Source organism: Scardinius erythrophthalmus, assembly GCF_964197995.2.
Source record: "Scardinius erythrophthalmus genome assembly, chromosome: 7".
In the NCBI taxonomy this organism is placed as follows: Eukaryota; Metazoa; Chordata; class Actinopteri; order Cypriniformes; family Leuciscidae; genus Scardinius; species Scardinius erythrophthalmus.
In genome coordinates this window covers 32,129,158-32,142,169 of record NC_138227.1, presented here as the reverse complement: position 1 = coordinate 32,142,169, position 13,012 = coordinate 32,129,158, and the positions used below count along the sequence as shown (strand labels likewise).

The 13,012-nt window shown below is 35.2% G+C and overlaps 1 protein-coding gene across 2 annotated transcripts; it reads right to left on the bottom strand.

Annotated features, from left to right (window-relative positions):
* Positions 1 to 668: 668 nt before the first annotated feature.
* c15h3orf52 (chromosome 15 C3orf52 homolog) lies at positions 669 to 12,796 on the bottom strand. Of its 2 annotated transcripts, none has more exons than XM_081371329.1 (8): positions 12,284 to 12,796; positions 9,826 to 9,918; positions 7,627 to 7,704; positions 6,674 to 6,809; positions 5,194 to 5,324; positions 1,763 to 1,833; positions 1,397 to 1,566; positions 669 to 1,231 (listed from the first exon to the last, which is right to left on the bottom strand). In XM_081371329.1, exons 1-8 carry the CDS (start codon positions 12,359 to 12,361, stop codon positions 1,224 to 1,226), a joined length of 765 nt encoding a protein of 254 aa, XP_081227455.1. In that variant the 5' UTR covers positions 12,362 to 12,796; the 3' UTR covers positions 669 to 1,223. The 2 variants fall into 2 exon arrangements, with proteins under 2 accessions (XP_081227455.1, XP_081227456.1); XM_081371330.1 differs by having other exon boundaries at positions 9,826 to 9,909; positions 12,284 to 12,790.
* Between the last annotated feature and the right edge of the window lie 216 nt (positions 12,797 to 13,012).

Below are 13,012 nucleotides of genomic sequence, written 5' to 3'. Positions count from 1 at the left end.
GGTCAATTCTGTGAAGTATTTTGTAAGACACTTCTTTTGACATTAACACAAAACTAAATTTGCAATTTCCATGCTTTGACCCAAGATATATTAGTGTGGGTGTGATAGATAGGGTGTGTTCACACTTTGCATGTTTGGTTTAATTAAAACGAACTCTGGTGCGATTGCTCTGTTAGTGCGGTTCATTTGAATAAGTGTGAACACTCCCATCCGAACACTGGTGCGCACCAAACAACTTCCAAGCAAGAACCAAACAAGTTTCCACTTCCAAACCAACTCCGGTGAATGAAATATGAACACAATAAGAACCAAAGACATGACTAACCAAAAACAGGACATGATGTCACAAGATGCAACCATGAAAGGACAGAATGCTTAAGCAATGAAGCATACCTGTTTTTTTGTTTGTTTGTTTTTTCTCATAATAGTTGCGAACCAGGACTAAGTGTATAATATTCTTTTTTTCGGTCCGGACCAAAAGAACTAAGAGAACCAAACTACAAGTGTAAACACCCTAAGAAGACCAGCAGAAAATATTATATATATATACAAACATACATACACTGTATATATATTTAATGTAGACAGACTAAAATTGTTCCATTATAACAACAAATTTGTATTTAAAAAAAAAATACGTAAAAAAATCTCACACATACAAAGAATGCTCCACCGTGATTAAAAAAATGGCCTACCATTTAATAAAAATCAATAAAACTACAGTACACATATTACAGAAAATCATCCTGGAACAACATGGAAGTTCACAGTATGGCAACAGAACATTTATAACTTCCATAATCAGTGTTAGGATGATCTTTTGAGACTTAAACTGTGACATAAGTGTAAAATCCCATACCCTCTAACAGTAGGCTGCATCTATATATTGTAAAATATAATAATAATAATAATAATACAGCAAAAAACTATTTGTTTGTGTAAAAATATTGTTTTAAATGATTTGATTAAGTGTTCTGAAATGTTAAAAAAGGGGTCTTTTTCATATACAATGTGTAAAATATATGAGCAGTGATTATTAAATGTTAATTACTGACGGGTAATTATTATTATTAACAGATCTGTTAAAGAGTACAAAAGACAACCAAGTGAATAACATGATGTGTGGAATGTTTTGTTTTCCGATGAGGGTGGCAGTGGTTTAAATTCACACATTTGCTCAGAAAAAAAAAATACAAAAATCCTGTACTTGAAGTTCTTCTTATCTACCCAACTGAAAAACAAAAGCAAACAAGAATATTATAGTTAAGTCCACTAATAAAACAAAACTGTATTCATTTGGTAGAACTGCATGCTTTACTGCAACAAATATATTTTGTCACTATATCATTTCCATACTTCCATTTCTATGAATTGTGTTGATGACTTGTGTATTCACCTTCCATGCTGAGTGATGTTGGTATGATATAGAAGGGGTCTCCAGTGTCCTGATCATACAAGTGCTGGAGAAGCACATTTTTAACCATCTTTAGGCTCAGAGTGTAGCGTACCAGCTCCTCATGATCTAAAGGCATCCTGAACTGTAGCTTAAACTGGGCTGTAGCGTCCCTGTATCGAAACAAGGGGTTCAACGCTGATTTCTGACAACTTTAACTTGATATCAAAGTGAAATGTTTGTTTGGGCCACACCAAAAACTGCTATGCAAAAATGATGTGTGGACGAGGTTTAAAAGGCACATGAACAAAAAAAAGTAAATAAAAGAGAAGGTGTAAAATGTGACAATGGAGTGTGAAATTGACTCACTGGAAATGGTTTATGGTGACATTGGAGAAGTACCGTTCCAACGCAGGAGAAGAACTGTAGACTCCTCTTATCTGAGGGGAGACGAGATACAGAAAGAAAGATTGAGTCTGCAATTGTCACACGGTCACAGTGAAAGTAGAAGTGCGAAGTAGTAGTAGTTGTGGCTCATACACTACCCTGCTCAGGTCAAGCAAGTTTACGTTTCTTTTAAAGAGTACTTTTCATGCCCTTTTACAAAGTCTTGATTTTTTTTTTTTTTTATTCAAATTCTCCATTGCTGCAACACCTCTCTTCCCAGTCTGTCAGTAACACTCTGTTCTAGTTCCTGTCTCTATGGCTGCATTTATACTGACAAAAAAAAAGTCTGATTGTTTTTTTACTCCCATCTGACACGGATCGGAATTTGTTGCACACGTGTAAACACAAAATTCCGCACAATATCCGATTTTTCCGCATCCGATCTGAGTCACTTACATACATACATCAGATACAGTACCAGTCAAAAGTTTGGAAACATTACTATTTTTAATGTTTTTGAAAGAAGTCTCTTATGCTCATCAAGCCTGCAGTTAAAAAAAAAAAAAACAGTAATATTATGAAATATTATTACAATTTAAAATAATGGTTCTCTTTTTTAATATACTTATTAAAATTATACTCTTTAATATTTTAATATACTTATATGCAAAGCTGAATTTTCATCAGCAAGTACTCCAGTCTTTGGTGTCTTATGATCCTTCAGAAATCATTCTAATATGATGATTTATGATCAATGTTGGAAACAGTTGTGCTGCTTAATATTTTTTTTATAACCTGAGATACTTTTTTCAGGATTATTTGATGAATAAAAAGTTAAAAAGAACTGTATTTATTTAGAATAGAAATCTTTTGTAACAATATACACTACCGTTCAAAAGTTTGGGAACAATAACTCTTTTTTTTTTTTTAAGAAATTAGTACTTTAATTCAACAAGGATGCGTTAAATTGATAAAAGGTGATGGTAACGATTTATATTGTTAGAAATGTTTTTATTTTGAATAAATGCTGTTTTTATGAAGAAATGCTGTTAACGTTTTACTCATCAATGAATCCTGAAAAAAGTATTCCAAAAAAATATATTAAACAGCACAACTGTTTCCATCATTGATAATAACTGAGTATCAAATCAGCATATTAGAATGATTTCTGAAGGATCATAAGACACCAAAGACTGGAGTACTTGCTGATGAAAATTCAGCTTTGCATCACAAAAATATATTACATTTTAAAATATATTAAAAAAGAGAGCCATTATTTTAAATTGTAATATTATTTCATAATATTACTGTTTTTTTTAACATTAAACTGTCTTTCAAAAACATTAAAAATAGTAATGTTTCCAAACTTTTGACTGGTACTGTACATACTTGTGGATGACAAGCTTGTCCACAAAGATAGCTTTTTAATTTGATATTATGAAACAGATGTGCCTGTATGCGCTTGCTGTGGAAGTGGAAACTTTATAAAGTAAATAAATTGAACATTCAGGGGCTGGTTTTCAACCTCTGCCCTGTGTTGTAGAAACAAAACAGCTTAACTTTGCTGTAATTAAATGAAGTGATAACTTTGCTGTAATTAAACCAACAAGCTTCACTATCAGTCTCTCTCTCTCTCTCTCTCTCTCTCTCTCTCTCTCTCTCTCTCATTAATTCATTCAAAAAATGTAATCTTACAGAGCTACTTTATTTCACCTCAGAATTCTAGATCTAATGAGCCGTAGATGAAATAACAAACAAAAATTACCATTATTTTCCAGTATATATTCGTTCAGTCACGAGTTTCAACACATTACTAACTATCTCAACCAGGCCCCACCCTTTATTTTTTTCATATGTCATTATTTAAATAAAGAATATTGTGACATGTTCATTCTGGGAAGAAAACTCAAGACTACAATGGAGGCGTTTCAGGGAGTTTCAAACAGTGTGTTTACTGATATAATAGAGCATAACTGCCTTTGGAGGACTTGCAGACCTTTTTCATGCTCAAACAGCAACATTACACACTAAAGAAAGTAAAAAGAAAATAATAATAAAAAAAGATTGAATAAAATGTAAAAACCTCTTTAAATGGACCCTTTAAATTAGCTTTGTTTTATACTCAACCTCAGGTTGTCCCAAACCTCTCTTTCTTTTTTCTGTGGAACACAAAAAACTGTTTGTTTGGGGTTTTTTAAAGAGAGCTGGTAGCTCTTCTTATTGGATTAGTGAGAATTTATCAAGAAGTAAAGTGTTCGTTTTGTGAAAGCATTGTTTATGTTCATAGTTCTAGAGTCAAATTCATTTCCACAGAAGATAAAAAGTCTTGCAGGTTTGGAACGACATGACAGTGAGTAAATGAATTTGTGCATGACAGTATATTCATTTCTGGGTAAACTAACCCTTTAACACAAATGTCCTTGATCATAATGACTCAAGGTGTTTCTAGGGGTTTTTGAAATAGTTTAGTGTACATTGGTTGTAACAGTCTTGGTCACAGGACTTTCTGCAAGTCTGTTGTGCAATAAGAAAAAAACTGCTATTTATTTATTTTGTCCATTAAATCAACAGATACCAGATTGTAAATGAGCCGGATTTAGCCATATAGGATAATTGTCATATGTTACCATTCTTAAAAAGGCAACCTAAAATTGTAATAAAACAAATTATGACCCATTCAGAACAATATCCATCCCAATACAATACAAAACAACACATTATGTTAACAACACAGAAAATATAATGCAAGCTGCCTGATAACTTTTTAAGTGTTCACATCAACAATCCACAGCTTCAATTGAGTAAAAAGACTGTAAGTATTAATAATTAAAACTCAAAGAGTTATCAAGATAATTCTCTGGGTTCAGTACAACTATGCTGTCTTTTACTTCTTCCCTTCAAACTCGGTAACCCGCTTACTTTCAAACAATTTATAAATGTATGCGAAATAGACTTGTATATCTACTGGTTCAACCACCTAGAAAAGTAGTCCCTCCACGAAAATGACGATTTAGACGACTTCACAGCTCAAAGAACACACATTTCTGACCTGTCTTGCCCTTTAGATGTCACTTGTAACTGCATTGCTGTCATTGTAAATGCATTGTTTCCCGCACAAACCGAGAGATGAGTCAAAATCATTTTCTGAGGTAATTTATAACATCCATTGGTTGCCATAGAGTATAGCATTGTTTTGAACACGGAACATTAATTTAGTTTCAGCTTCAATATTAGTGATGAAAATCAAGTGAAACTTGACTAAAAGGTCTGGTTAACATATCTTTAAATCCATAAATCGATTTGAATAATCATACTTGCATACATGTCTGTCTGACATAACATAAAGAGTAAGAATGGGTTTCTCAAACATACTTCAGAGGCATAATGTCAAGTAATGGTCATATCATCATTACCTGCTGTTCCAGCTGCAGGATCTCTTGGTCTGAAGTGAAACTGCTGTTGTCCACAGTAAAATGCCCTCTGAAGAAGCGCTTCACCACGAATGATGATTTATCATAATTTTCATCCCCGTCGTCATCAATAACTTTAAAACACAGAGGGTTACAAAACAACACTCAGAATTAGATTGTTATACAGGAATTACTTAAAATTGACAAATCACATGGTTGATAAATAGCACATCAAGACATGATCATGAAGTTTATGCTGTTAAAATATGATTAAATGAGTAAAGTATGAACAGTTATGATTATTTATGTCATGGTTCCATCATCTCAGAAACAGCTGACATGCTGGGAATTCATAGAGAAAGGCTTCTCTGCCCTCACTACTTTAAACATAAATTAAAAGCCATATGTTCGAGCCAGATCCGACTGGCATCAGCCAAGAACAGGAAGCTGAGGCTACAGTGACCAAGTACGCTCTATAATGTACATGAAGTGGAAAAACTCAAAATATGTCATGATTCGCATGGCGTAAAGGCTGTAAGGGTCAATGACATAATGGTTTTTGGTTCAGATGTATGATCTGGTGTACCACGTGGTCATGTGACGTGAATAACATGCAGAAAAAAGTAAAACGTGTTGCAGTCCTTATGACTGTGGCTGCATCCCAAAGCTTAGACAGCTGACTTGTTGCCTCGCTGACTTAACCGCGGTCAAGTTGCGGTTCAAAACTTGATCAGATGAAGGTATCTCAGGAGACAGAAAGTGAAGCTAACATTGGATTCGGACGTGCCTTGATGCCTTCCTACCTTGAAATGGCACCTCCAAAGGCAGCATTTATCAGCTTTTAGACGCAGAGTCTGAGCTTTCCAAAAATTCCCAGTTGTAATTACAAGTTCTACGAGTACATGAACACTTATTACAAGTTGGAATTATGACGTGAACACACCATAAGAAGTGTACACATGTATTCAAGGAAAATGACTTTTTTTCTGGAGAATTTTTTTCTCAATTTCTTATTTTTAGAGGAATTCATTTTTTTTTTTTTACTACTGTAGGTGGCTAAAAGCTGCTCATTGCTGAAGGATAATGCATCACGCAATTCTCACGGCCTAGAAAAAATGACATCTTCACCCTTTATTTAAATATTAAAATGAACGTTTTGTTCAAGATTTCAGAAGTGTTCTTGTGCTATTTGTGATAACACAATAAAACATACCAAATTGTGCAGACATAACTTTTAACCAGGCTGTAATACAAAGAAATATTGAACACATGCAAAAACAAGAGAGAACCAATGAAATATTTAAAAAATTAAAATATAAAATATTTTACTCATATTTTGATGGTTTAATCAAACTTGTAGTGTCATTAAAAACAAACATCCCCTCTGAACATCACTTTTGGCCACTACTGAATAACAAATTGCAGTAGTGACATTATCAATAACACTCATGGTAGAAAATGAAAATCAATGGAGAATCTATACCTGCACACACAATTAATGAGATCCCAATAAGCAGAGCGATGACTAAGAAGACGAGAAGTATCACCATCCATAGTTTGAGTTTCCACACCACCTCCTCATTCAGTTCTGTCTTCAGGCTCTGCAACTCCCTTCGCCACTGCAATCACAAGGTTTTCATACTGTATCTCAGTGTTGTTCAAAGGCAAGTCCGGATACTGAGAGCGGTTTCATTACAGTGCACATATTTGCATTTGCAAACAGTTTTCATGTCCAGTGATCCTGACAACTAGCCTGGCAAGCCAGACCTACATCAAGATGTTAGGTCTGGAAACTCACCATAGACACATCTCAATCCGAGGGGCGGGATAAACGGATGTCTTTCAAATTCCCTCTGCACGCAATAGGACAGCGCTTCAACCAACCAGAGCGTTTTCCCAACAGCGGAGCTTAGTTGATAGATTCAACTTTTGCCATATCTGGCCGGCAAAACGACGAACACATCTTCCTTTTTTTAAGAATGACTTAAGTGCCGTTCTTTGCTCTTTTCTCAAAGAAAAACTTAACTCCAAGTCCTCCAGAGTCGCGGCCAAAGCCGATTCGAAAGACCGTTGTTCTCCATCAGCAGCCGCCATTCTTTGTTTTCAAGTAGCAGCAGGTAACCGTCGCAACTCTGTCGTGTATGTTAAGCCCGCCCCCGCCTACTCTATACACAACGTGATTGGCCTGACCCAATCTGGGTTTTTGCAGCGAGAAGGTTTATTGAGAGTGTCTAGAGTCTACCCTGGCTGTGAAATACATTTTGCTGCCGCTAGGGTGCGTCTAGATTTCTAGGCTACCTGACAACACATCCTCTTATAAAACAGATAGTGCACATAACTGGACTAATATACTCAGGAGGAATAAACATGTACCACATTTTACCATACACATTATTTTTATACATCTAAATAATGGCTTCTAGTTTTCAGATTTACCTTTGAGGTTTCAGTTTGTGAGTCAGTATCGACATCAACTCCATCCACTTCATGCTGTGTCCTATTGTTCTCAGCTACCTGAAAACACAAATCCAGCCAGGTCAAAGTAAACTAAAGGATCAGTTTGAGGGTGCACACATCAAGTGAAGCTTTCTTGAATAACATTAGTGAAAATAGGATTAGAGATTAGAGGCACACTTTCTTGTATTTGTCAACCAGACATGCATATTTTTTATTTGAGTCATTGCATATCAAGTTTCAGCGCAAGACAAAGTGGAAGGACCAGCTTATGTAGTTCTGAATGAAAGAAGCTATGATGGTTTTGTGCCAAAGCAAAAATATTTTGACATACAGTACATTGCAAATGGTTATGCATGTCAAAAAAGGCTTTGCATTGGCACAAAACCATCGGACATATTTTAAAGCCTTTCCTGTAGCTCAAAGCAACAGGAAGATCATGGATTCAGCTCCCAGGGAATGCATGAACTGATAAAAATGCATACCACAGGGCTGTACATTAACTTTTTTGCACATAGCACTGGTGCTACAGAGTGAAAGTTTTGTAGCACAGGCCAAACAGTTGCAGCACAAGTAGAGGGGTGGGGGGCGATAAGGTAAAAATATCATATCACGATTGTTTTCAGGAAAATCACAATTCATGATTATTTTTCATGGTGGTTTTACTAATTTGCAAGTGACTGAGCAAGACAGCCAAACTAATTTTCCTATTTTAAAAACAAAGCCTTACAAGGTTACAAAATATAGAATAAAAAAGAATGGCAGGCATTTAGGCCAAAGTCAGCGAAGATAAACATCTTTATGTCATTATATTTTATATAAATTATACATTGATTCTCATTAAAGCTACTGTATTAAAGTTCTTCAGCCAAGAGTAGTGAGTGATTTTCTCTTTTGTTGTTGTATTAACATTAAAGGGATAGTTCACCTAAAAATGAAAATTCTGTCATCATTTACTCACTCTCAAGTTGATTTAAACCTGATGTTAATGTTGAACATAAAAGTTTTTGAAGAATGCGGGTAACCAAACAGTTTATTTTTCGTACTATGGAAGTCATTGGGGACCAGCAACTGTTAATACCCACATTCTTCAAAGTATCTTCTTTTGAGTTAAGCACAAGAAAGAAATTAATTGGAACAACATGAGAGTGAGTAAATCATCATGACAAATTATTTTGAGGTGAACAATCCCTTTAAGCGACAAGGCCCTTGCACACTGAGTCCGAAATTCGCGTCCAAAATTTTCGCACATTAAAAAATAAATACGAACAAACGTTTTGTCAATCACGCTAGTACACTGCCTCCAATACTTTCGTCCGTCAAAAAAAAAAAAAAAAAAAAATCGAATCAGATTCGATTTTCTGCGTTTTTCGCATCCGTAGCAAGCATTTTGAATGGTGTTCTGACAATTCAGAGCCACCGAATCACGAAAGCGAAAAAACGTGATAATTTCGGACTCAGTGTGCAAGCCTGCAGCATGTTTACTAGGTGCTGTCACAAGACCTGCATGCATCTAGATACACATTTTCTCTCAACTGTTTTCGTTCACTTTAGACATAACCAAATGTGTTTATTAACTCAATCAGACGCGAATGATAAAGTCCAGTTTGGCGCTGTTTGACAGTGCGTGCGCGCGCTTCGGGCGTAGCCATACGCGCTCAGAAAAAGTGCATCATGTCTGAACAGAACGCCAATGAAATGTTTACCCGGCAAAGCTTTAAAGTAATAATGAACTTGCGAATAAGTGCAGTGTCCTGTGAGTTTAACTGAATGTACGTCGAGTTTTACAATATTGAGACTGAGGCGCCAGAACTGCGGCTGAGGGCTGATAGAATCTGCGCTGTATCGCGATACTACCATATTTATTCTAAAGCAGATCGTGGAGACATTAAATCATCCACGATCAAAAATCGTGATATCGCAGAAGCACAAGTATAAAACGACTGTAATCGTGTCTGAAAACAAACACAAGTAACGGAGTTTACAAAACTGTATCACACGCGTGCTACAGTGGGACATTATTCATCGCACAGACCAATCTTTTCGTAGCACGTGCGCACTATAGGCCTACAGCCCTGCCTTAAATAAATGCAATGTAAATCAATTTAAATAAAAGCGTCTGGCAAATGTAAATAATTTACTTCTTCAGCCAATCAAACGTTATGAGTAAAATGCATTTACCTGTGGTGTTGGAAGAAGAGGATCAGAAACTTGATCTGTCCCCGATTCGACGTCGTATGTGCAAGATCCATTTCCTGGAATCACCTGTGAACACTTGCACAATTTATAGAATATACACACATATTAAGATAAAAATATTGGTCTGTATAGTTGCAGTTTTTTTAATATATCTTTAGATACAACGGCCACTAACAAAACAGTGCCGAATGGCAACTGGGTCAATGTCATAAAAGAGAGTCCATCATGAAGAAAAGGGTAAATCTTTTAAAAAGAAGGGAAAAACTAGTTTTAAAATGTGCCACGTTCTTAGAAATGTACTCTTTGTAATCAGGTTGTTTTCATATGGTTTTGAAATATATTTATACCCTTTTGAAGAAACGACTCAGGCAACCATTATGTTAACATTTCCTATCCACATTTCCTATCCACTTTATATATATATATATATATATATATATATATGAAGAGTTCAGATGCAAAAGCCTCTAAGTGCCATCTGAAATTTTCTTCTAGAATGATCATTTATATCAATCTCGAGCTTGATAAAAATGATCAATATAAGAAAATTTCAGATGGCACTTAGAGGCTTTTGCATCTGAACTCTTCATACATACATACATACATATATACATATATATACAGTATATATACATATATATATATATATATACAGTATATATATATATATATATATATATATATATATATATATATATATATATATATATATATATATATATATATATATAGTTCTAAATGGTTCAAATCTGGACTCTGACCGATGCCAAAACATGAGCCTGATGGACTTGTTCTCAAGCCACTTCTTGGTTGTCTTTCCAATTTGGGAATATCAGAATATCATCTGATCATTCCTTTTTAGATAACAACTTTTCATTTGTGGGAAGCAAGTTATTCTGCAATGTTCTCCTGTACTCCAAAGCATTATAGCTTTTTGAAATTGCTTAGACACTAAAAGTAGCACTTGAGGCCCACTCAGTGAAACCATGCATTAACTCGTATACTTAATCTTCAGACCAAGTCTGCAAAACTGCAAGCAAATTATCTGCTTTACACACAGTTTGCAGTTTTAAAACAAACCTTTTGAAAACAGCTAAACACAGTTCTCTACATTAGACACATTACTCAACTAACAGCTCTTGTGTTTCATTTGGGAAACACTGCCATACAGATGGCACATTTCACAATTACCTACACCCAACGATCATGTGTGAAAACACTTATACAGGATTTGTTCACTAAGAAATCAAATCTCATTGTTTTAAGGGAGAAATAATTTATTTAACCCCTTTGTTTAGGCTAGTGTAAAAATACCAAATTTTAATTTAGAAACTCAATGTTTTGAGAAACAAATTTTTCACCCTTGCATTTCTGTTTATTTTAAGTCACCTCTATTTCTCAAGACTTGAGGGTGAGTAAATCATGCGGTAATTTTCATTTTTGGGTGAACTATCCCTTTAAAACAGGGACTAACTAGTCTTAAGCCTTGTCTGTGAAACTGGGGTACGGCTTTTTTTTTACAGTTAAGCATCTCAACAATATCTTTAATCTCTTCCCCCATGCTTAACTGTGGTAGAGATGCATTATTATTATATTTCTCGACAGATTTTCGAAGACACCACTAAGGAACATCACCATTTAACTCTGTTTTTGATGTTTTTCTGAGACAACAATGCATTTTTAAGCAGTGCATTTGATTAATTTTTGCTAATTTCCTGAACAATGTTTGTGGTTAAAACCATTAAAAGCATTTAGCCATTTTGCCCATTTTTATTTTTTTATTTTTGACCCAGAAGTGTGAGTGTGTTTGTTTTTCAAGGTATTTTTTTCAAGGTATTTCATGTATGAATTGAATTTCTAGTGTAGTGTGTTTTAATAATAATGAAATAACAGATAAGGAAAAAAAAAATGTCAGGTCACTTATCCACATAATATGATAATTCATTAATGGCCATATGTAAACAAACCTGAGATGGTTTGCTTATCTTAGCTGGTCTCCAAGCCTGGTCTGTTGTCTGGTTTTATAAGTTTTTAGGAGAATCATTAAACTAGCTGAAGACCATCTTGGCCAGGTTGGGAGAACAGTTTAGACCAGAAAACTGGGTACATACATGGTATTCTACGAAGCTGGAATAGCCTACAATAATGTACAGAAATTAGGCTACATAATATGAATGTAGCCTAATAATTCAGGTCATGGTATGCATTTAAGTACTAAGGTAGCCTACAACTACAGTACTTTTTGTACGGAATTAATAAGTAAAATCAAAGCGTTTTTCCATAGATCCTTCGACCAAACATTGATCATACATGTCCCTCATGTTAAAACAAGGGCTCTCTAAACTTGAACGTGCTTGCCCAGACACCGTGAGAAACTAAACTAGTCAATGAACATAAGACTAGATTAGAATGAATAAAATAAATTTATTTGTCAATTTACCTCAATTCCTTGATCACCGGGGTCGTTATTGTTGTCACAGGCATCTTTAAAAGTCTTTAACTCCAGCTCGTCGCTCATACTTCCATAGACACTATTAAAACAGACAACCTGCGAAACACACCCGGAACTGACTGACTGAGGCAATGAGTAAGAATTGCGTTTCCCCCGGAGCTGTGTTGTGGCTAGAAACAATGCCGTGTTCACAAATGTGATTTTTTTTTTATAAAGAATAAATAAGCTGATTCTATGTTTCTTCTCAATGTGGTTGCTGATAATGATAATACAGGTAGGCTAAACTCCAAGTGTTAAAGCGTGTCTCGTATTTCTATTGCGAGGACTGTCTGTGTAATAAAGCGAAACTGAAGAAAAGTAGGCTAAAGCTGAACTGGGATATGTTACAGTAAGTTCAGGAACTGTGGGTGTAGGACATGCTTTGCTGAGGTCACAAGTTAATTGTCTTCCACTGACGACTGTGAGTCTGTGATTCATATTTACTCCAATGGCACCAAATGTGTTGGTATTCAAATTGTTCCAGGTAAACACAGGTGTCAACCCGTCTGCCCCCTTTTGGACACACATAGACTGCATTTTGGGCAAATTTAAAAGTAGGCTACTGAAAATCAGTCACTTTCTCACCCCCTGTAGGCTATTTCCAAAACTATATTTTATCAGTGGAACACAAAAAAAATGGTTTTGATGTTTTAAAGTGTGTTCACTCTGCATTAGAGA

What these genes read in the sequence shown, in the direction of transcription:
- c15h3orf52 (XM_081371329.1), bottom strand. Translation starts at nt 12,361, where the DNA reads ATGAGCGACGAGCTGGAGTTAAAGACTTTTAAAGATGCCTGTGACAAC. An exon ending in CACAAACTGAAACCTCAAAG is followed by an intron (nt 6,810 to 7,626) that starts GTAAATCTGAAA and finishes TTGTGATTGCAG; the next exon opens with TGGCGAAGGGAGTTGCAGAG. An exon ending in CTCATTAATTGTGTGTGCAG is followed by an intron (nt 5,325 to 6,673) that starts GTATAGATTCTC and finishes TGTGTTTTAAAG; the next exon opens with TTATTGATGACGACGGGGAT.